At 58.7% G+C, this 23,019-nt stretch overlaps 7 protein-coding genes across 7 annotated transcripts; 4 read left to right on the top strand and 3 right to left on the bottom strand.

Moving 5' to 3' along the window:
- Positions 1-449: 449 nt before the first annotated feature.
- On the bottom strand, positions 450-2,313 carry MYCTH_2308352 (uncharacterized protein). Its single transcript, XM_003665004.1, has one exon. The coding sequence runs from the start codon at positions 1,689-1,691 to the stop codon at positions 531-533; it is 1,161 nt and encodes a 386-aa protein (XP_003665052.1). The 5' UTR covers positions 1,692-2,313; the 3' UTR covers positions 450-530.
- Positions 2,314-3,221: 908 nt separating this feature from the next.
- On the top strand, positions 3,222-5,168 carry MYCTH_2308351 (uncharacterized protein). Its single transcript, XM_003665003.1, has 6 exons — positions 3,222-3,497; positions 3,628-3,671; positions 3,750-3,896; positions 3,966-4,074; positions 4,137-4,368; positions 4,446-5,168. The coding sequence occupies exons 1-6, from the start codon at positions 3,431-3,433 to the stop codon at positions 4,939-4,941; spliced, it is 1,095 nt and encodes a 364-aa protein (XP_003665051.1). The 5' UTR covers positions 3,222-3,430; the 3' UTR covers positions 4,942-5,168.
- A 1,025-nt stretch (positions 5,169-6,193) lies between these two features.
- On the top strand, positions 6,194-10,727 carry MYCTH_2308347 (uncharacterized protein). The gene is made up of 3 exons (XM_003665002.1): positions 6,194-8,355; positions 8,414-9,842; positions 9,899-10,727. The coding sequence occupies exons 1-3, from the start codon at positions 6,801-6,803 to the stop codon at positions 10,554-10,556; spliced, it is 3,642 nt and encodes a 1,213-aa protein (XP_003665050.1). The 5' UTR covers positions 6,194-6,800; the 3' UTR covers positions 10,557-10,727.
- A 645-nt stretch (positions 10,728-11,372) lies between these two features.
- MYCTH_2308345 (uncharacterized protein) lies at positions 11,373-14,369 on the top strand. The gene has a single exon (XM_003665001.1). The coding sequence runs from the start codon at positions 11,809-11,811 to the stop codon at positions 14,089-14,091; it is 2,283 nt and encodes a 760-aa protein (XP_003665049.1). The 5' UTR covers positions 11,373-11,808; the 3' UTR covers positions 14,092-14,369.
- Positions 14,370-16,913, bottom strand: MYCTH_2308344 (uncharacterized protein). Its single transcript, XM_003665000.1, has 4 exons — positions 16,545-16,913; positions 15,507-16,487; positions 14,869-15,396; positions 14,370-14,772 (listed from the first exon to the last, which is right to left on the bottom strand). The coding sequence occupies exons 1-4, from the start codon at positions 16,744-16,746 to the stop codon at positions 14,648-14,650; spliced, it is 1,836 nt and encodes a 611-aa protein (XP_003665048.1). The 5' UTR covers positions 16,747-16,913; the 3' UTR covers positions 14,370-14,647.
- Positions 16,914-17,580: 667 nt separating this feature from the next.
- MYCTH_2308340 (uncharacterized protein) lies at positions 17,581-18,550 on the top strand. The gene is made up of 2 exons (XM_003664999.1): positions 17,581-18,040; positions 18,127-18,550. Exons 1-2 carry the CDS (start codon positions 17,851-17,853, stop codon positions 18,531-18,533), a joined length of 597 nt encoding a protein of 198 aa, XP_003665047.1. The 5' UTR covers positions 17,581-17,850; the 3' UTR covers positions 18,534-18,550.
- Positions 18,551-19,155: 605 nt separating this feature from the next.
- On the bottom strand, positions 19,156-20,904 carry MYCTH_103571 (uncharacterized protein; the record flags this gene model as incomplete). The annotated part of the gene is made up of 1 exon (XM_003664998.1): positions 19,156-20,904. One exon carries the CDS (start codon positions 20,902-20,904, stop codon positions 19,156-19,158), a length of 1,749 nt encoding a protein of 582 aa, XP_003665046.1.
- Positions 20,905-23,019: the final 2,115 nt, after the last annotated feature.

The following is a 23,019-nucleotide window of genomic DNA, read 5'->3' as shown; positions in this document are numbered from 1 at the left end:
CGGGGAACAACAAAAGTCAATGGAATTCTTGTGGTGATGTGGGTTGGAATCTAGGCATACACACTCTGAAGAGGCGTTGGTGCCAAGCCTTGGGACCTGTGGGATCACCGGATGCAACGTTGGATTTGCGTGGATCTTGGAGCGGTCTGATGTGGAGTTCGGTTGGGTTGGACAACGATTCTGAGGCTGAAGCATCCTAGCGAGGCACGCGGACGAAGGATCGGAATTCTTGTTGCACATGACGGCACCATTCCGCTCGTGACAGTATACCCTTTCTGGCCAACGCCGAAGTGAGCAAGATAGAGTGCTGACCGGAGATGACGTGCAGCTGACTGCGGCACTGCAGGCTGTGCATGTGCCCCCCCTTTCTCAGGCCATGCTGTGTGTCAAAAGAAAATGACCGAGATATTTCGTACACAAGATAGTCAAAAAAAAAAAAAAAAATACACATGAAAGTTGTTTACTAGTACAACCAACAAATGTGTTGTTGTTACAGGTGGGCCAGTCAAAGAAGAAATTCCGACCGAGGATCACCTCCGGGTACCGACCGCGGGGCCCACATTTCCGGGCCGGGCATGCTCGACCCACTCGGCTGCCTCGTCCTCGTCGTAGTCAAACTCGTCTTCCTCCTCGTCCGGCTCGCCGGCCACGCTCTTCCAGACGCGGGCCCACATGCCCTTCTTCTGGGCGAGGGCCAGGACCATGATGACGGGCAGGTGCCACACGCTGGCCCAGAACAGGCTCCTGGCGCTGCCCTTGTGGCCCTCGTAGCGCCAGAACATGACGGCCTCGCGCACCAGCCAGGCGTTGACGGGCAGGCTTGTCAGGGCGAAGCTCCACTCGGTGACCTCGGCGGCGCAGAGGCCGAGGCAGAGCGGGAAGAAGACGAGGCTGTAGCGCAGCGCGACGCGCGCGTTCCTGGCCGGGTTGGTCCAGCACAGCATCCGCAGGCCGGCGGCCTTGTACTCGTCGCGGATGCCCCACGAGAGGGGCATGAAGTGCGGGAACTGCCAGGCGAACAGCAGGCCGGCGAACAGCCAGCCGCCCAGGCTCGACCCGTCGCTCGCGAAGAGCAGCTCCCTCCAGGTGCCGTCGCCCGTGGCGCTCTCCCCGGCGGCGGCGGCCCATCCCATGAGCGGGGGGATGCCGCCGACGACGGCGCCGACCCACGTGTTGACGGCGGACAGGCGCTTGAGCGGGGTGTAGGCGCCGGCGTACAGGGCGATGTTGGCGGCGCCGAGGAAGGCGACGGTGGGGTTGACGCCGAGGTAGAGGGCGGCGGTGCCGGCGAGGCCGCAGCCGACGGCGAAGGCGACGGCGGCGCGGGTGCTCAGCAGGCGGCGGACCAGCGGGCGGGTGCGGGTGCGGCTCATCCTGGCGTCCGTGTCGGGCTCGTAGAGCATGTTGAGCGCGTTGGCGGCGGCCGAGCACAGGGCCGTGCCGGTGGTCAGGAACAGGAGCGTGAGCGGCGACAGGGACGGGGTCGAGGCGGCCAGGGCCGTCGGGGAGAGGAAGGCGGGCACCGGGTACAGCGCGTAGGGGACCATGGCGGAGAGGACGACCAGCACGGTCAGGCGCGGCTTGGAGAGCGAGAGGAGGGCCGAGAGGGTGCGGCGCAGGGAGTCGGCGGGCGCGCGGGCTGCAGTGTCGGCGAGGCGGGCGGAGGCGTCGGGGGGTAGGGATGCGGACATGGAGTTTAGCGAGGGATTGCCTGGTTGCTCTTGTCCTCCATGTCGTTGTCGTTGTTGTTCTTGCTGTTCTTGCTGTTCTTGTCCTTGTCCTTGTCCTTGTTCTTGTTGTTGTTGCCGGAGCGCATCACGCCTTGCGGCTTGTCGTCGGCGATGTGGAAGGAGGGGCACATCGGTAGGAACATGGGTACTAGCATCGGTTGTGGTCGCGACGGAGGCGGCGAAAGAAGCATTGGCAGCCGGCGCCGAGTTGTCGGTGGGCTGGGAGGCGACCGAGGTGCCGTTGGAACGGGCGAGGAGGGCGTTAGAAAGGAAGAAACCGGCCCTAAACCGTTGTCGCGGCAGGGCGGACGTAGAGGCCGGGGCACGCGGAAGGGCCGACTTGGAAAAGAACCTCGCAGTGCGTGGAGCGCCCGCAGCGCTCGAAACTCGCGGCGCCTGATCGGCCTGGCGCAGAGCCCGATGCGTGCATTGCCAGCACACCTTCTCAAGGACGCCTGGCCGAAGTGGGAGGCGTTGAATTGGCGGCCGCATCGTATGTATTTCAGGCGCCTGGCGGCATCGCCATTTCGTTGCGCAATTGGCGTCCAAGAAGATCGTTCTCAACTTGGTCCCGAGGCCGAAGCTTGGCCGCCAGCTCCGAAAATCGAGTGGGTTGTGGCAACTGAGCGTGGCTTGTCGGCAGTCAGTTGTGGCTTCGACTGCAGTAATCCGTAGATGCTGCAGTGGTTCCCCGCAGAGTGGGGCTCCCGAGAACAATGAATGCCCCGCAGCTTGTTTGTGTCTGGCCAGCGCTGCGGCCAGTGCTGACCAACAAATAGGAAGTTGGAGAATAGTAAGTGAAAGAACGGTTGGACTGTGTTGCGATCCTCGCCGCCAGCACCTGCCTGATACTGTGAAAATAATAGTCTCCCTCCGCGTTCCCGACCGACGGAATTATGACGTTGGTTTTGGTCTCCATTCTGACCCGGCGCCTATGTGCTCAATCGCCAAATCGCGTCAACGTTGCACAAATGACAGTCCTGGTCTCCCCTCTGACAGCTAAACGAGCATCCGAAACGTTCCGCGAGCGTGGATGACGAAGATCGAGGGTTGGGAGGAGAGGGATCCCAAGCTACTCGCGCAGCCGCTCTCTCGTTTACACATTGCCTTCCTGATCGAAATCAACTTCTTGGGGGTCCTGCTAGTGTTCCTCCCTCTCGAACCCAGCAGCACCTGTCGGATTATCCACAGCGGCCCGCGGCAAGTGGCTCATGACAATCGGCTGCTGGGAGGCTGATGGCAATCTGAAGGCCGGCGGCGGCGTTGTCGTTAGGCTGTGGCCAGCAAAAAGTCCAAGCTAGTCGGCTGATCAAGTACTGACGGCCCCGAACCACCACATCGTCGCCTTACAATTTAATTTAGTACTTGAGAGCATGGAATGTCCGCCAGTCCACGGCATCAAATCGGCCCCACACGGCCCATTATTGCCGGAGCCTCCACAGGGCCGAACTCGACCCCGCCAGGACTGGTTACCTGCCTCTACATTAGCGCGTTGCAAAGTCATCATCAACAGGCTGTAACTCTCATCCCGCCGCGGCACCGGTCTCTAGGGACAAGACAAAGTAGTGTAATGACATACCGAATACTCCGTACCATACCTTACCCGACTTGTCCGGAACAGTAACTCAACTCTCTTCATACCAATCGTCTTCGGAAGTACCCAACGCAGCACGGCCGAGGACCCCGGAGAGATTGCAAAGATGGCTACCCTCCTCGACCAATTGCGGACGCTAAGTAGTGTCGACTGTGACACTCTGGACGCACAAGGCAAGCTACTTACTCCAAGCTGATTCCCTAGTATGTACATGTGCGGTACATGTGCATGGACATTATCAAGATGCATTATCAAGACACATTCGGCTCCCTTGAAAACAGAGGCTAATGCTAATTGGAGCAGTGGCCGAACAGTTTGGCCCATTTGTTGACTGCACCTCAAACCAGGTCGGTCATCTTGTTGCGCCTCGGGGGCCCAGGCTTAGCTCGTAACGTTATGAGATGCTGACCAGCCCGAGTATCTAGGCCATTGCGTTTGCCGAGCTATCCAAAGTCGGCAGCGATGGGAAACCCCTTCACCGACAGTTGATCGCCGACTCCCTCAAGGTCGCTCACTGGCAATTTGGCAAGCAGAAAGATGCAACGCTAGAGGAGCTGGCAGTCGAGCTGATGGTGATTATCTCCACTCACTCTCTACACTTAACCATCTGGCCACCGAACTAAGAGATCGACACAAAACAGATGGTCAACCTCTCCCTTCGGATGGCCCCCCACACAACCGGTTATGTACACGTGCAGACCAACCCAAAGCTGGCCTATTCCGCCGAAAAGACGGCCAAGAATGCCGAGCGTGAGTATCGAACGGGGAGGTCACTGTTACTTTTGAGCCCTGGCTGATGTCGTCCCATGTAGGAATCATCTCCCACTTCAAGCAGCTTGCCCCTGACTTTGACACCAGCCGCGTCTGCATCAAGATCCCGTCTACCTGGGAAGGTCTCCAAGCCTGTCGGGAGCTCGAGAAGAAGGGCATCGCCACCCTGGCCACCATTCTCTTCAGTCTCGAGCAGACGGCCTTGGCAGCCGCCGCCGGATGCCGCTACATCGCCCCTTACGTAAACGAGTTACGCGTGCACTTCGACTCTGGGTATGTCCTCCTTCCTCCCCTACGTACCCGCACGCAGACGATTATGTAGGGTGCCATTGCTGACAACCAAGACGCAGCTACACCGACCCCGACCCCGCCCTCGCCTTCACCGGCGTGGCCCAAGCCTACCTCGACTCCCTCCCAGATAACAGCGACACTTACGACAGCAGCGGCAGCGGCAGCAACGGCGGTGGCAAAAGAACCAAAGTCGTCGCCGCCTCGCTGACCTCAGTCGACCAAGTCATGCAGCTCGCCGGCGTCCACCACATCACCATTCCCCCCCGGCTCCTTGCCGAGCTCGCCTCTACGCCGGCCGCAAGCTGGCGCGGCGCCCCAGCACAAGCCGCGCGGGCCGTTGGCGCAGCGGGTGTTGTTGCCCCGCCGGCGGGCGAGGTCCGGCGTGGTCTCGAGGCCGCGGTGCGCGACGAGGCGCTGTGGCGGATGGCCTTTACGCGCGCAGAAGGCGGTAGGTGCGAGGGCAAGCTGGCGCAGGCACTGAGCATCTTTGCGGACATGCAGGAGCGGCTGGAGGAGATCGTCCGCCGGGCGGAAAGGGGCGAGGAGGGAGCATAGGTAGTGCGGCGTGGGGGGTGGGGGGGTGGTGTGACCACTTTGAATAGGAAGAGTCGGGTCGGGCCTGAGTGTCGTCTCTCCTTTGCTTGTTTCGGCTCGGGAAACACTCACATACACTTGGACTATCATCATTGGCCTTCTCATCTAAGAGAGCGAGTACAAAGTGTTGTTGCCTTGAAACAATCGCACAAACCACAGTTCATTACGACGCCGTTGGGGGACTGACTCACTGTTGTGTACGATACAGTGCAGACCTCATGATTTGCTGTAACCCCCCCCCCCCCCAAAATTCTTTTTTATTCTTACACCGAATGACCCTAGATTCTCAGCTGACACTCAGTGCCTTGCCCTCACTTGTAGATCAGGTACATGTCCGTTTGCATAAAGGAAGACAATAGATGGAAACGGGAAAAAAAATTATAAAAACAGCCTTTGCTTGGCTCTTTATGAACATTTCCGGGAGACCAGGGACTTGCGGACAAAGAAGGATGTTCAGATTTCGCACGGAGATAGACGTACGTGGCTCGACTGGAATGCGCTGTGAAGCGCCAAACTCGGCCGATCTCTTTGTTTGTGCGCCCGGCCACTCCGTATGCCTCTGTCAAAGTGTACAAGTCCTGCGGGTGCCTGGCTCACCCCTCTTTCCCCTTGAAAATATCTTCTCGATTGCGCAAGACTCAATCGACCCCAGAATGTATGCTCTCTCTCTCCATTTCCAGGGGTCGCCAGCAATCCTGCTTCTTAAAAAAGGATAGCAACTAACGACAACAAGAAGGAACAACGAACAACGACGACAAACAACAACACGAACACCCTCGAGATGTCTTTCTGGCCTCTAAACAACCTTATCCACGGCGCAGCGAGAAAGCGTGCCAGCGATTCCCCTGACCCCGCCTCAAAGCGCCGCCGCACAACCACCGTCTCCTTCGCCCGCAGTCCATCTGCCACTGACAACAAGACCAGCACCAACACCAGCACCAGCAGCAACAACACCACTACTGACCCCCTCAGGGACGTGACTCCCACGAGCCGCTGGAACCCCTCCATCAGCCCGGACTCGCCCGAGTTCGCCGCCGTCCTGGCCGCCTTCCGCCGCCTGCTCCGCGACCCCTCCCAGACGGTCGACTCGATCCTGGCGGCGCACTTTACGCCCCACGAGCGGGACCTGCTGCGGCCTTCCTGCTGCTGCGACGACGACGACGACGACCACGACGACGACGACGACGAGGACCACCGCCGCCGCCGCTGCGCGCTGTCCCGGATCCGGGAGGACAACCGGCAGCTGTACGGCGAGCTGCTGCGGACGGACCGCTTCGCCGCGCGCTGGGCGGGCCGGGCCGACCTGGCGTTCAAACTGGCCCTGGCCTGGTTCGGCGTCCCGGTCGCCCCGATGGGGCCCCGCGCCGCCGCCGACGCTGCCGCGGCGGACGGGGAGAGTGTGGAGGAGGTGTTCAGGAGGACTGGCGAGGGCGAGGAGCTGAGGTTCCTGAACGGGTACACGGAGCGGTTTTATGGGAAAGATGTGGGAGTGAGGAGTGTGTCACTTTCCTGTTTTCTTTTTGTCTTTTTGGGTTAACTGCTTTACCGGTGCGGATCGCCGCTAACGTCAGCTAGAACCGGACCCCACGATGGAGGCGTATTATTATGATGCAAAGGACGACCGCGCTCATCCCTCCCACCACCTTTCTCTAAGCCTCCGGGGTGGGGAGGCGTCGTCTGGGGGGGAGGAGGAGGACACGGAGGCTCTCCTCTCGACAGAAGACGACGCGCCTTCGGAGGCGGAAAGATGTCCCGTTGGGGAGCCTGGCGAGCTTACACTCCGCGGTGGTGCCCGCCCTCACGGTCATGCAACCGGGGCAATGAACCGTTCCAAGGGGCGGCAGGACCAAGGGGACTCCGGGGCCCAGCAGCTCCCTGATGTCTTCCACACTCCCCTTGGCGGCTTTTCCTCCGGCACCAATGAACGCTGGCTGCCGTTGTACGGCTACCAGGGCGTCGTCTGGTTCCGGGCGGACCTGCTCTACACGTTCGTGGACGCCGTCGACCGGCTGCTATGTCTCGACAACCGCGCAGGTGTAACTTACAGCCTGTACCTTTTGGACAAGCGTAAGGATTATACTGCGCAGTCCGAGCGGGATGAGTTCCTCAGCGACCTGGAAGGAAACGGGGTCACTATCTGGGCCACTGGCCCCGGCGACTACAGCAACGACATGGTCGCGTGGGAGTGGATTGTGGACAGGCTTGGAGCAGTCGAGGATGAGAGCGAAGCACGCCAAAAGGTCCTCTTCGTCGCCGGGCCGGGAGACCCAATCCCCTGGACCTGGCAGCCCGACGAGTCTCACCGCGTCTTGAAGGTTTCGCTCTCCTGGACCGAGATTCCCAAGATGAACCGCCCGGACATAGCTTACCTCCGGATGCCCGAGAACCCCGAGGACGTTGTCCACACAAACGAATACGGCCCGTGGATAGCTAGCGTGTGCCGTGTGCTCGCTGCTGGTCGAATCCCGGGCCGCCCCGGGTATCCTGCCATCCCAGACGCCTGGTTCACGGTCGGGGGTCACGGTGCCGGAGATCAAGAGATCGGCACCTATGGCGGCCAGGCGTTTCTTCCTCAGCTATGGGACATTGTTGTTGCCAAATGGAGGGACGATCCCGGCTCCCTGCTTGAACTCAAAGCCAGGACCGGACCAGAGGACGAGGCCAAGGTCAGCGACCGCTGGCACTTGTTCGTGCCTGGCCTCGCCTGTCCATACGAGAAGCAGTACGTCCTGCACGACGAGGTGGATGACGTCGGACTGGTGCGACGGAGGATCCTGGATCTGGTGCGATGCTCCGCGTCGCATGAGAGCTACTCCAAGCTCCAGTCCCTCGAAGTGTACCTGCCCGGCACCGGATTCTCCCTGGTCACAGTGGAAGGCCCCGAACTGGTCGTCTCACTCACCGGAAGAGATGATGTTGACTCGGCATTTCAGCCTCTCGTGGATCGCATGGTCCGGTGGAGGAAGTGGCTGGAGTCAAAGCCTGGAGTCCCTCCAGTAACAAACGGCCTGGGTCTGTTCCCGCAGTTCCTGTCAATCCGTCCCGTATTCGAGAGGTACACCATCCGCGACGAGGGCGAGATTCATGAGCCTGTCGTTTGGAACCCGGATACCACAACCGTGGCCCGGTTCCGGATCCTTGCCGGTCGGATTCTGGCCATGCTCAGCAACCGAACGTACTCGTCTGCTGCAGCCTGGATCGCCATCACCCAGAGCCGTTCAACGGAACAAGCCGGCGGCGGCTCTGACCCAGAGAGGAGCAGACCGCGACTCCTCATCAGCCCCGGTACGACGGAAGAGGAGTGGCAGTTGATCCGTAGAATGATTGTCAATCCAGAGGTGTTCATCTCGCAGTTGGACACGAGGACCCTGCCACGTGAGTCAGGAGAACGGTGGGATGGACGCACATGCCTGCTAAGCTAACGTCTGATCAGGGTTTGGAGACCTAAACACCGAGCAACCGTTTGGCTACCGCGATGTTTACGAGACACCTGACCCGCTGCTGTATCATGCCATAGATCCGGACCAGATCCCGGCAACAAAGCGTCATTACGACTGGCAGAGTGCGGAGGAAGATGTGTCGGAGCAGTTGAAGACGCTCCAGCCTTGGGAGATCCAGCCGGAGTCCCTGTCCACGCTCTATGCATTCGAGAACTTTCCCCTGCGACCTCCGCCGGGCACGAAGCTGCCCCAAATAGAGCAGACCCTCCAACATCCCGAGGAGCAGTACCTGGAGGCTCAGGCGAAGGCGGCGGCCGCTACGAGTGCGCAGATGCCCCAGAGTTCCTTGAACAACCCGAGCTTCCGGCCTACAACCGACATCCAGAGGGGTCAGCGCCTGCGCGAGTACAGTTACGCCCACCCGCTGGACGTGCACATGCACATGTCGGTGCCCATCAACGCGCCGCCGGTCGACAGGCTGCTCGACTTGGGACACAACAGCGTCCCCGTCGTCTCCCTCTCCGTCTTGACCCCAACCGAGGTCCGCCGCCTGCAGCAGGACTACCACAAGATGCGCAACCTCGCTCTGTCCCGCATCGAGCGCTGCCCGTACCCGGGCTGCGATGCCGCGTATCCCGCGAACCAGCAGTCTGCCATGGAGCAACATCTCAAAGAGAAGCACGTGGCGGAGAAGTGCAACTTCTGCGACGAGCCGCTGTTTGCGCACTGGCCGCCCCAACAGAAGTACAAGCATATCGCGCAGAGACACTCGGATATCCTCAGGTCCATTCTGTCTCAGGAACAGGATGCTGTCGTCCAGGTTCCCGACACGGGCCGGACTGACCGCGCTCGCGAGGGGCGGTGGAACTTTTGTTCTCGGTGCGGGCGAGATCACACCGTGCTGGACGCGCCCGCGGATCGGCAACATCACGACAATGTCTGCTACCCGGGCGTTCAAGACCAAGAGCAGGACTGGGCGGCGTGCGGCGTCTGTGGAGACCGTATTACCCTCCCTGACGCGAGCCTGCAGGGCCATGACGAGCATCGAGAGGCCGCCCCGGGCGAGAAGCCATTTTGCGAGAAGTGCGCCATCCCTCTGGGCCTGTTCTCGAGAGCATACGCCACGCGACATGGCAACTTCTGCAAGGGACACGGCCGTGATAATGCCCAGTTCTGCCCGTGGTGTAGCATACAGCTCGCCGACGACTTTGACGCGCGCCTGAAGCACATTGACGGCTGCGCTAGGAAACCATTCCCCAATGCCGAGGGGCCTATCGACGCGGCGCGCCGGGCCTACTTCCTCCCGGAACCCAGTCGCATCTCGTCAGCGAGGGGTCAGATGGGGGTGCAGGATGGGAAGCGCCGCAAGACTGGAAATGCCGGAGAGGCGGCAGATGAGGTGGGAAGGAGGCCGGCTAAAAAGTGAGTACCGTTACCCCTTGCGCCGCCTGCGCAAGGGTCGCTAACACCTTTGTCAGAATCAAGGTCAACGTCCCTCCTCCGAGACCTCGCACGCGCCAGGAGAGGTCCGCTCGCGAACCCAGTGATTCGCCCCTCTCCTCGCCGCCCAGCAGCTCACATTCCAAGCGCTCAGCCGAAGCTTGGCTCCCACCTCCTCCTCCTCCTCCTCCTCCTCCACCGGCTACCTCCCCACCACCACCACCACCGGCTACTACCCCCGCGGCAACCGCACCAGTACCGGCAAGGTCGAAAGCAGCTGGCAAGAGAGGCAAGGCAAAGGGGCAAACCCGAGGAGGGCAAGGACAGAAAAAGACGCCAGCCAAAGCTCCAACAAAAAGGGCGAGAGCAGCCTCAGCCGGATCAGCAGCAACCACCCGAAAGACGGCGGCAGCGTCCAAGTCCCCGGGCGGCGGCACCCCAGCACCAGCGATGCGCACGCGGTACCGGACCCGGGCTTCCGCCGCCGCCGCTGGCCCCGCTTCCGTCACGGCGGATGCCGAGGGACCAGCCCCGGCAGGCGGCGTCTCAGCCAAGGCCGCCCGCGTGGTCTCTCCCTACGCCGATCCGCTCGTGCGCGGAGCATCCCCGGCGCGGGAGACCAGAACGCTCCCGGCGCGCGATGGGCGGCGGCTGACGGCCACTCTTCGGTCGGCTGGACCCGGGACGAGGTCGTAGAGATTTGCTAGGACGCCCGTGTTGGGATAAGGGTTTCATCTTGCGCGCTTGGAGGAGGTTTCCGGGAGGAAGGAGTGGAAAGAGGCGGTATTGGGAGGAGGTTCCTAGGAATACGGGTACGTCGGGGAAAGAGGGGTTGCGGGATTCCTTGGCGGCCCGCCCATTTTGAGCGGCTTTTGATATGAAATGTCTCGTCGGTGCAGACTGAACCCGTCTTCCGAAGCGCGGGACAGAATCCGGGCCGGGCTGGGTCCATCTCGGTGGATGTGGAGTTTGGCGGAGGGCCGAAACCCGGTGTGTACATCGGAAGAAACTTGCTATCTTTGGAAGCCGCCCTGTTGATGGCGGCTGTTTTCTGCGATTCAGATTATGCTGTGGATAAGTCAGTGGGCTCCGGCAAAATTTTTTCTTTTTTTTTTTTTCTACTTTGTGCGACTCATCATCATCAGAGTCAATTATTTTTTTCCTGGTTGAATCGCGTGCTTGAATCAAAAATGAGTCAAGTCGCGCTACGGTTTCAGCACCGTCGTGAAGCCGCGCCGATGTTGAAGCGGACCCGAAGAAATGGTGGATGAGTACCGGTTCTCGGCGGGCATCGGTCGCTAGCTCCCCGGGCAAGAGCAAGTGCCCGGGAGCTTGGCTCGCTCCGTCACGAGCCTGTCGCGTTCAATTTCAGGCGTGGTCAGCTGACCAATAGCTGCTGGCCGGCGAACCTACCGCGGTATGGAACCGCTCTGGGCTGCAGGCTGGCCCAGGCCTTGACGTAAAAGAGACCCACCCCGATTCCCGAGGCGGCAATCATCGGTCGACGCAGCGGCCAACTGAACCCTTGCTAAACCGGTTGCCAACTCCTTCCCTCGCCAGTCACCGATAAGACCAGCCATGACTCCCGTTTCGCTTCCCGCCGATGCCCTGGGCGGTGAGAGGGTGCTGACCGTACAGACGACGGAGCTAGAAGTTGGTGGTTGAGACACGCACGAACTTGCACGAACTTGAATTGTTGTTGACTTTCCCGGACCCCGTCAACCCAAACCTCTCGCACGGCTTCGCTCGGCTCGTGTTACTACGTTTTCTCGTATGTACAACGCCAGGCTTGCTACTGGGCCAATCTACATAGCACTGTAGCCCATCTGTTTTCCAACTCGTACCGAGGCAACGGGAACACCCAACGAAACACACATCATACCGACTGCGGCATCGTCCCAAGAGCTCGACCCTCCCGGTCCAACGCCGGTTTGAGGACAGCCCGACAATGATCACGCCGACTCCAAACCCATTCACCGGCCGTGCTCTCCGAGATTTTGGTCGACGCCATTTCGCCGGGCAAGCAATATGTCGGCCTGTCAGGGTCCAGCCTCGTAACCTACACATTAGCGTTCCTCGAGCGTCAAAGAACGGCACGGGCCGAACACCGCATCCCGAGCTCCCGACGGCACGTAGGCTGCCTTTCCAGGCCCGAGCAGCTCCGTTGAGCGTTCTCCTTGGCGGCGGTCTAGTTGCCTCCTTCCTGGCCTACTCTCAGTTTGGCGAAGAAAGCCGGGCGCTACAGGGCGCGGCGCCCGCCTCGACCGACGACCGCGATCCCTCCTTGCCTCGATTCCGCCTCGCCGACGTCCGGAAGCACGATGGCTCCTCGTCCGAACCGTGGGTCATATTTGAAGACAAGGTCTACGATATCACGGATTGGGTCCCGGCACACCCTGGCGGCGACGTCATCCTCCGGGCGGCTGGGTCAAGCATTGAGCCGTACTGGAACATCTTCACCATCCACAAGGCGCCGCACGTGCGCGAGATCCTGCAGCAGTACCTCATCGGGTTCATCGATGTGGCCGACTTGGGCCCGGACGGGCGGCCTGCAGCCGAGGCCATCGAAGACCCGTTCGTGAACGACCCGGTACGCGACCCGCGCCTCATCACGCACACGGAGAAGCCGCGCAACGCGGAACCGCCGAACGAAGAGCTTGACCGCGCGTTCCACACGCCAAACGAGTTATTCTACATCCGTCACCACATGTGGGTGCCGACAGTAGACGCGGAGAAGGCAGATGAGCACGTCTTGAGCATCGAGCTCCCGGACGGCGAGACCAAGAAGTATACGCTGGGGGATCTGAAGAAAAAGTTCCCGACACACAAGGTCACGGCTGTCCTGCAATGCAGCGGCAACAGGCGGAACGACATGACCAGGCATGCTGGCAAGACCAACGGACTGCAGTGGGGCGTAGGTGCCATCAGCAACGCCGAGTGGGAGGGAGTCCGGCTCTCGGATGTTCTGGCCGATGCCGGGCTCAAAGTGCGTGATGCGACTTCGCCGACGCGAAAGGGCACATCCGCTGCTAGCGGCGACAACGAGCTTGACGCCAACACGCTCCACGTCCAGTTCACCGGCCTCGAGGCATACGGCGCCTCAATTCCCCTCAACAAGGCCCTCGACCCGCGCGGAGATGTGCTCTTGGCTTTTGGCATGAACGGCGAGACACTGCCGCGAGATCATGGTTTCCCCCTGCGGGCTGTTGTTCCAGGCCATGTCGCAGCTCGTTCGGTGAAGTGGCTCAGCAAGATTATCGTCTCCGATGAGGAGAGCCACAGCCAATGGCAGCGCCGCGACTACAAGTCATTTGGCCCGAACGAAGGCCCGAATCCTGACTGGGACCGCGCGGTTTCCATCCAGGAAATGCCCGTCACCAGCGCTATCACTGGCGTCTGGGTAGGCGACTGCGTGCGGAAGGGCCGCGTTCCCTGGATGAACCCGAGCAGGATCCCACAACCTGCCAAAAGTAGTAGCAGCCCCATCCTCGACATGGCCGCGGTGTCCAAGCGAGTAGGCTTTACGCCTGAGCCAACCTCGTCCGACACCACCACCACCACCACCACCACCAACAACAACAACAACAACGAGAAGAACCTCTCCCCATCCCCCTGCCCACCAACCACCCCGGCCGACGAACCCATCGCGATGCAAGGCTACGCCTACTCGGGCGGCGGCCGCGCCATCACCCGCGTCGACGTCTCCCTAGACGGCGGCAAGACCTGGGACCAAGCGGAGCTGGTCAACGACTGCGCCGACCCGGCCTCTCCCTGCTTCGGCAACAAGTCCTGGACCTGGACCCGCTGGCGCTACGTCGGCGCCCTGCCCGTCCTCAGCCTCCCCACCGAAGAAGGGCCGGCGCCGGCAGCGGGAGGAGGGGCGGAGGAGACGGGAGCCGGGGGATGCCACGGCGGCGACCGCAAGACAAGCCGGAAGCACTGCACCACCCTCGTCGTCAAGGCCACCGACGACGCCTACAACACGCAGCCCGAGAGCCACCGCGGCATCTACAACGTGCGGGGGAACCTGGCCACGGCGTGGCATCGCGTCAAGATCTGTCCGCGCTGTACGGGGCCGTCGGAGGATGGGACCTCCGACGGCAGGGGCCTGACGTGGTCGACCGGGGAGACGTACGGTTGCGGGTTCAAGAAGGAGGCTGAGGAGGTGAGGGAGGGAATGAGGCGACAGGGTGTTGTTGGGAACGGCAACGGGGGCGAGGAGAAGAAGTGATGGGGGTTAGTTAACTGGGTCGTATGGGTATCCGGATTGTGATATGTGGTTTAGCAGGCGTTTTGGGGATATGGCCGCAGCCAGCAAGCGATGCGTTTTGGTTACTGGGCAGGTTTGAGCAGTGGATATGAGCTTAAAGAGAGAGAGAGAGAGCATGGTTGTTCAGCCATGGCGTTCCGGATTATCAGAGAGCGTAATACCAATGTTAATGTATAGTCCTTCCCTCGAGCTAGCTAATAACCTTAGGGGTCGGTTGTTCCAACTGTCTACCAAGTATTGTGAAAACAACGGCGGCCTAATAATAGCACTGATAGGCGCAGATCCAACTACACTGCGACGAAAACGAAAACTGCACCACGCCAGCCCAACGGCAATGCATATCAACGCCCAATTGTGTCCCGACTGTTGCCTCTCTCTCCATCTGGATGCCATTTTCCCGTAACCAAACCCAGCCATTTCCGACACGAACAAACCCAAGTAACATCACCAAACTAAAAGTTTCTTACAAATCGTCACCGTCAAGTCGCATCTCTCCCCAATAAAAGTCCTCATTCATTCACTCCGGGACGATCAAGCTATCAATATCCACCCTCTTAAAGTAACTGATATGCCCTAACGCCAGCCAGTTGTGCGCCAGCAGGTCGGACGATATGAGGAACAACTCCGAGTCAACGTATGTGTCTATTATGCACAGTGTCAGCAGCTTGATCATTGCTCCCAGGTAAAAAAGAAATGGGGGCAAAAAAAAAAAAAAACAAAATTCGAGGAGGCACTCACGGCTCGAGAAGCCATTATTCGCAATGTGGCCCCTGCTGCTCACTACCCTGGCTCCCTCAAACGGCGCTGCCGTCTCCGTTCTGATCAGCCCGCCGGGTCCCAGGTCATCGACGACAAACGAAACCTCGCCGCGGGGGACGTTGGCGTCGCCCGTGAGCTTGACGGCCTCCAGCCGGCCGCGGTAGACGGCGGCGTCGCGCCGGCGCGCGGCATACGCCTCGTCCGACTCGTCCTCCGGGCGCTCGACGGCCGCCGGGGAAGGGTCGTCATCGTCGTCGTCATCATCGGGCTGGTGGATCCACAAGAACTCGCACCCGTGCGCGCCGTAGTCGCCCACCCAGATGCCGCGCCAGGGCTTCGTCTGCGTGGGCGTGTACTGGGCCGGGTCGAGGGTGGCGTAGGTGGAGACTTCCTCGCCGAGGGGGACGCGCGCGGCGGAAAGGGGGTTGGCCCTGTGCATGGCCTGGTCCAGCTGCAGCAGCCACTGGTGGGCGAGCGGCGGCCAGTTGATTGGGAGAATGCCGGGCGCTGCTGCGCAAGAGAGAAAAAAAAAAGGTGGGTTTAGTTCTGTGAAACGGCACACGCAGGGGATAATGGAAACGAAACGGTTGCAGGTGGGAACAACACAAGAGACTTACCAATATAATCGTCAAGGTTGTTCACATGAATGCACTTGTGGATACGGAACGCTCGATCGTAGACATCGCGCCGCGAATGAGCTCGGTCTCGGTCCCTGAGGGACGTGTGGCGCTCCAGGCCAGCGCCCAGGACGCGGTGGGGGCTTGGGATGGTTGGCGGCGGCCAGACATGACCATAAGGGAAGTGGGAACGGGCGCGCTCGGCCATGTCGTCGGGCGAGAGGCTCCTGGCGTAGATGAAGCTGTTTTGTAAGCTCGATGTGTTTGTGTACATCAAGATACTGGACTGGAACCTATTCGCCCGGGCCTGTTGGTCTAGGCCGTTCGGCTTGCCGCTGCCACTACCGCTGCCGCTGCCACTACCGCTGCCGGTGCTGCCGCTGCTGCCGGTGCCGCTGGTGCCGCTGGTTCCGGAGCCATCGCCGTCTGGGACATCAGTGTCTTTGTGATTCGGCCGGAGCACTACAATGCCTTCGGAGTCATTGTCGTGATTATTGGGAAGGCGCGCCGGCAGTCGGAGGACAGGGTTATCGAGGTGAAGTTTGACTTTGGGGTTGAAGCTGGAAAGGATGGTGTCGCCGTGGGCATGCCATGTGTGGAAACTGCTGTTCTGGTTGTGGGCAAGCAGCTGGTAACCCTCGATGCATCCTCGTCGCTGATCGTAGCGAGCCACTATCATCCGCCCGGGAAGACCGGTGTCGGAGAACCAGAACTTATACTTGGTGACGAACCAGTGAGGGTCGAGGGCAGCGTATAGCTCGCGGAAGCTCGCAAACGGGTATGAGGAGGTGACTTCCTGCCCTGGAACGTTGTCTTGCACGTGGGCTCGCCAGAGTCGGTCGTCTGTCGCATGGGCGTAGAGAGTACGGCATGTTCCGGAGACACGACAGAGGTCTTCCGGGGCGAGGTAGGTCAGGATGCTGCCGAGCAGCTCGGCGGGGAGGGAGATAAGGGGACATGTGTTGTTTTCAAAGTCTATGGCTGCATCCGGCTTAGCTCTCCCGCCCGTGACAACAGGCGCGTCGAGTCCACACCTACCCAATCTCTCTTCTGCCTTGCCCTTGTCTCTCCTACCGGGAGATCGAGTACCAGAGGTCGATTCTGTGCCGACAAAGCTGAGTGGCGAGTAGTCGACAGACTCGGGTTCGGCATCTTCGTGGGTGTTGTAGACTCCGTCGGAGCCTTGCTGGGGAGCCTGCGCGAAGGGGTCATGGCCCTCATCACGGCCGACCTCTGCCATTGTCGGCCCGTGTCATCTGCAGTGCGGGGTGTGCTGAGTTGAGGGGCCCTGGGACCGAGCAGGTGTCTGCGTTTTTTCTTTCTAGATTGAAAATCGCAAAAGGTGCCGATGATCGCCGGACGCGCATGATTCTGGACAATGCCAGGTCGATTACTATAGTGCAGGAGCACCAGGCGCAGGGAGCCGCGTTATTCATCCACGCATGTCCAGGTCGGGACCTGGCAACCCCACGTCCCCACGTCAGCTGCAGGTGCCGCACGGCACGAAACCTCAACTTACTTTACTCGATGACGGCTTCTCATCAAACAGCAGGCCGGGCCCATAACCAAGTAATTTGAAGTGCCCTTCTCGACAGTGGCATCCATTATACTCTCTGGGTACCTAAGAATTGGCGGACAAAACGCAGTAACTAAACGAGGGTAGTAGTACCGAAGTATGGAATAATGGAGTGATCCCAGATGCTCCCCGCCTTCCACAGGAGAGCTCTGGCCCCATTGCCGTCTGTGGGGGCGATTAGTTCCCAGCCGCCTTGTGGGACCAAGCCACCCCACTCAAGCGGTGCACTTCAAACTAACTAGCGTATGGATATTTCCGTGCATTTTGATCAATCCGCGGCCCGCGCCGACTGCGCCTTCAGAAACCACTGCAACTACACTAGGGTCGGACGGGAGTGCTCGTCTGACTTCCATAACTGAGCATTAGAGTCGTCATTCTCTTCTGGAAAGACAGCGCCCCTGTTGCGGACTCCCCTTGTAGGTTAAGACTCGAAGATGACCCGAGCCGGTCCTGCCTCGTTGGGTTCAGGTTCCTTCATTTTTTTTCCTTCTCTTCCCTCCAGAGCCCAATTACGCAGATTAGGCAGGGAGCTGCAGAGTTTGGGGCGACTTCTAACTGAATAACTGGGCTGCGTAGATCCCTTACTGGCGCGTTCGGGTTCCTGCACCTAAATTACCCTGGCTGAGCGAGTCACGATCCAACTTTGTCCCTTGCGAACCCTGCCACACATACGTCGTCACGATTCATCACCCGCCATCCGCAATTCTCTACATACCAAACTCCGAGTCGCGAATGACACCTCTGGGGGCCCGGAGATATCTGAGCAACATGACATCCCTGTTACCGCTGATCCAGGATATCCTCCCCATGATTTTGCCGGCATCCGTCACCGTTACCAAGGCTGCCGACATCCTTCCCGGTGAGACAGGGTCCAGTGAAACCGCAGCTGCAACGCCCGGGGTACGGGTCATTAGCAGGAACGCGGTTGTCGGCAAGACGGACAAGATGTGCACCTCAAGTGAGTCGAGGTGACCCCCTTCATGCCAATGTGACTTTGCTTCCGATGTAACTGTACATACATACGAACCTTTTTTTTTTTTGCAGTCCTCATTTTAAAGCCCAACTCCTCCTCATCGGTACGCCACCACGGCGAACAAGGTACGTGTCTCAGCCTCTCACGTCACTTGTCGTATGTATGTACATACCCGCAAGGGTGTGCACAACCTAGCGAAGCGACTCCTTCTAAACCGCCGTGGGAAGAAACCATCATCTACGCAGTCTCCGGCAAGGGTGCCATTCTCTCCCAGCCCACGGGGGACGACGAGGAGCCAGAACGCCATGACCTCGACCCGGGCGATTTTGCTTTTATCCCGGCCTGGACCGAGCACCAAGCAGTGAACGACTCGGAAGTCGATTGGCATCTTGTCATCATCCGCAGCGGCAGCCACCCAGTCGAGGTCAATTTGACAGGTTGGGGCGGCGCCGAAATCAAGGAACCCCCCAGACAATGAGACTCTTATCGTCGTTTTTTTTTTTTTTTCTCCCTTAGTCATCTAACGCGACGAGTCCACAAGGCGTGCATGATTTGCCGCCGTTCTCTCCTGGCCATCTTCCTATCAACGGACACAATGAGATTAGATTCTGGATCGGTATAGTGCCCAGCTTTAATGGCGACTTAACCGCTGTAACCCAGGGAAATAAAATGATTGTAGCGAACCTTAGGCAGCTCGTTTTCAGCTCGCCAATGGGCAGCTGTCTCTTCTTGCGCGTTCCTCCCCGCGTCCGACTTATCAAACAACGCCTCCTAAGATAAGATAGATTTTCGCAATCTCGTTCACTCGACCGCGAAAACCGCGGCCCGCTCACCGCTCTCATGCAATCCACCGCATGCATATAAACGCTGAGGTAACTTTTTAGGGAGTCTTGAGCCTCCCACTTCACCGATTAAGCGACTCTCCGGAGCTGCTCACCAAACTACTCCGGCACCCTACTCAAACCCAGCAATTCCACCCATCTTTGATGTTCCAAGTATGTGACTCCGGGGACACACGTGCTTCGGATATGTAGCCGTAGCCCCGGCGACGGAGGTGTGAGAAGTAAGAACAGTCACCAGGCGTAGAACCTTGTATAATATTAGATTCCCGCCTGACCGGCCTGCGCGGCCCTCACCGCCTCCGACAGCGTGACCAGAAGGTCGGCCGTGCGGTCCGTCACCGCCCGGCCGGCGCCGCCGCGGTGATAAAGCGCCTGCACCGTGGCCAGGTGGTGCTTGAGGTCGCGCTCGGCGGCCGCCATGGCCTGGCGCAGGCTCTGGGGCTGCCCCTGCGGCTGGGGGGAGTGTCGCTGTGCTTGCTGTTGTTGCGCCTGCTGGAGCGAGGCCATCTGCTGGCTCAGCTTGTCGAGCCGGGCCGTGTGCGACTGGAGGAGGGTCTCGAGCTGTTTGGTGTCATTCCCGGTTGTTTGGCTGGTAGGGGCAGAGAGAGCGGCCTGGTTTCTCTTGAGCTCGGAGACCTCGGCCCGGAGGGCGTTGACCGTGTTGTCTAGATTCTGAAGAGGCTGGAGGATGGCGTTGAGGTCGAACGAGGGATTCTTGGTGCCGTCGTTGCTGCTGCTGATGGATTGTGGCAGAGTCGTTTTGAGGTCCTTTTGTTCAGCGACGAGAGCCGATATCTCTCCTTGCAGGGATTGTAGATTGTCCACAATGTCGTGCATGGATTCCATTATAGTGCTGACGGCGTTAGTTGCCGTGGCCATTTCCTTTTTTAATGCTACCATGTCCTCCCCCAGTTGGCTCGGAAGAGGAGAGCTTAGGACAGGTGTTGGGTTCGTCCGTTTGCTCTCGGCCTCTTCGAGCTGCTTCTCCAGGCTTACGATGCGTGCTTTCAGCGCGGAAGCGTCGTCAACATCGGGAGGAGCTGGTGCTTTAGGTGATGATGACTCTTCTTTCGGGATGGAAGAGGGTGTTTGAGAAACAGGTTGCGCCGAGAGCTTTGACTGTGCTGGCTCACCAGGAGCAACTCCACTGTTTGCCGGAGTAGTCTGCTGAGGAACAACCTGTGCTACTCGCGCGGATAACCCTGGAGACTTGGCAAGGGGTTCGTTTCCCTCAGGACCAGCAGGTTGAGGCGTGGATTGGACTGGTTGAACCGGTTTAACAGGCTGAGCAGGTTGAGCAGCCCGCGGCTGGTTCACCCGCGGGGGGCTTCGTGTCGGCTGGATTGTAGGCAGCTTATCAAGAGCGCCATGTTTTTCCGGTTCCAGGCGAGGGTCCCGGCGAGTATCAAAATCGGTGCGCCTGATTTTGGAGGAGACACCCTCCTCTGGTGAGGCGGAGCGTTTGCGGCGGAGAGGCGGCGACCGGCCACGGTGTCTATCGGACTCCCTGAGGTTCTCTAGCTGGACTGGCGGAGACTGAATGGGCGCACTACCCCCATCAAGTGAGCGTTCAGGAGAACGGCGGTCCAGGTTTGTGATATAGAGGGGCCGCTGGCGAGGGTTGGTGGGCACTCTCGCGGCGTTGAGATGTTTCTTTTCTTGAGCCTTAAAGAAGGCCTCGCTGACGTTGTAGACTTCGGGGTCAGATAGGCTGCGGAGGCGCGGGTCATAGGTATCCAAAAAGTCAATCCACTCATCGGCAGCGCGTGCCGTATCGGGAATGTCTTTTATGGGTTTGGATCGCTGTTCCCTTCTGGCTTGGGTAAGGATTTCAGACGTGACCCTCACGATGGTCGGGCTGGTATTGAAGCCGCGGGCAATGGCAACCCAGAGACTGTCCTGGCCATAGAACCTCTTGCAGTGTAAAAGAGCGCGGAACAAGACGTAGATGTTGTTGCCGTATCGAATCTCGCGTCGCTTACTTGGATCCTCTATTGAATCCCACATCGGGTGCTGTTCATCCGTGTACCAGCTGGTGTGAAACGCGCAAGCCCACGAATTGTTGAAGCGCAGCTGTTCCTGTACCTTGAAGCAGAAACCGTATAACCAGATCGGCTCAATTCTTGGTGCCATCTCGGCAAGATCGGCTTCCCAATAATGAGCAATCAGCACTCCCTTGTCGTCGAGCCGCGACTGGTGTTGATGATACGGCGGCGAAGATTGTCAAGTTCAATTGAAGGTATACCTGACTCGGCTAATGAATATGTCTCTCATAGCTGGGCGTGTCAGAAATGCAGCGATGTCGACGAACAAACGCTGGCGGTCAGTATTCTAGAGATCTTGCAGATCTCGGCTCTCGATTGCGTTTTCGGAGGTGGAAATTTCTGGCGCTGGTCGTCAGGCAAGTGCTGCAAGGATCCGGTACACTAAGGCTCGGCTGCGGTGGGCCGGGGGGTGTTGCGATAAATAAGCCCACTTTCTAGATGAACATCAGGACTTTTTGTTTATGCCTAATAACGATGTTTGTTGAGGAGGGGAAATTCGCCCATACGTACTCCAGTACGGTACATACAAAAGCGTCCGCAGAAACCTTCCGGGGAGAAGCGGGTTCTTTGCGACCGCCAACTGTGTGTGGTCTAGCACCTCCCCCATAAGCTACTGTGTACGGAGTAGGTATTGAGCGAATCAAAACCGGGGTCCCTCCCCACCGTTGCACCCGACCGAGTGACAACGGACAACCAGGTAAGCTAGCGTGATAAGTAATATCACGATAAGGCACTCGATAAATAAGGTACTATACGTACTAAGTGTAGGTAAGGTAAGCATAGAATATATAGCCTAGAAGAATGTACAGCACATCTGTAAGGTATGTACTGTACTCCGCACACCATACCAAGTAAGGGCATGCCTTACAGTATATCCGAGAACCTGCTGGACTGTTTGCAACGCTTGTGCACGACATGAATGAAGCCAACAAAGCTCTTTCTGATTTGAGTCGACAAATCAAAGTCCCCAGCCCCGTTCGTACATACGACACCAGATAATCTGTTTACAATTTGGTATAGCAGCCAAGGATTGGCCCTCCTCGGCCGTGGTGTGGCATAACGGCTGCTCGCTCTCCCTCACCCTCTCTTGTGAAGAAAGAACAGGAAGATTAGTAACGCATGTAGCTAGGATGCATGAATAGAATAACTGGCATTGGATGTTAGGGACGGCCGGAAGGCCAATCAAAAACTCAGGAAAGTACTAGTAGGCAGATGGACGCTGCACTACATCCTTTTAATATACCCGCAGTACTCCGTACCTTTAGTGTCAGAAGCGCTAGAGTTTCTAAAGCACTAGCCACGCGCTAGCCACAGCGCGTAACACGCTCACGAGCGCTTTGGCCATTTCCTTCATAAATATCACTCGTTTTTCTCCTTTATACGTCCTTAGATAGTTCCACAAGACACCTTTTAGACCTTCAAGCCACCTGCTACAAAGCTCTCTCGAATGCTTACCCGAGCTTGCCACTGCGTTCGACATTTAGGCAACAAAGGGACCTTCCTTTAGTTTGGCTATACACACTTTGGCTCAGCATTAGTATCCGTAGCTCGCTCACACTAGAAAGCACATTGGTGAAGCGTTCGTTTATTCCTAGCTCCCGACGACTTATAGACTGTTAAGCTCCCGTAATATCTAAGCTGAATAACACAATTATGATAAAGGCTCGTTAGTCACCATCAATTCCAGCAGAGCTCAACGACGTCAATGGCAACCCGTTTATGCATGTTGATGCTTAAATACACCTGACTGCGGGTGTCACGATATCTTACATCTTTCACTGCTAGCAGTCCTGGCGATGGAGGCTCAGTTTCGTTTCTCTCGGAAACCGCCCAGCTTGTTTCAATCCACCCGTCCATTGTTCCTACCCTCGCTGAGCCGCATCGAATGGACCGCCTGCGGCTGCGGCCCGTGAACCTACCCTGCAGATGGGGTGAGTCCAGGGGCCGAGAGGCGTGGTTTCCCGCATATGCTATCTATGCGCGACTCATCCCCTAATTACTCGCGTATCTGTTTAGTTAGGTAAGATACCTTACTAGAAAATCAATCAATCACCTGAAATATTTCGGAACAGCAAAG

This window comes from Thermothelomyces thermophilus, chromosome 5 (genome assembly GCF_000226095.1).
Source record: "Thermothelomyces thermophilus ATCC 42464 chromosome 5, complete sequence".
Taxonomy (NCBI): domain Eukaryota; kingdom Fungi; phylum Ascomycota; class Sordariomycetes; order Sordariales; family Chaetomiaceae; genus Thermothelomyces; species Thermothelomyces thermophilus.
The sequence above is the reverse complement of the archived record's forward strand: the minus strand, read 5'-3'. Positions and strand labels throughout refer to the sequence as shown.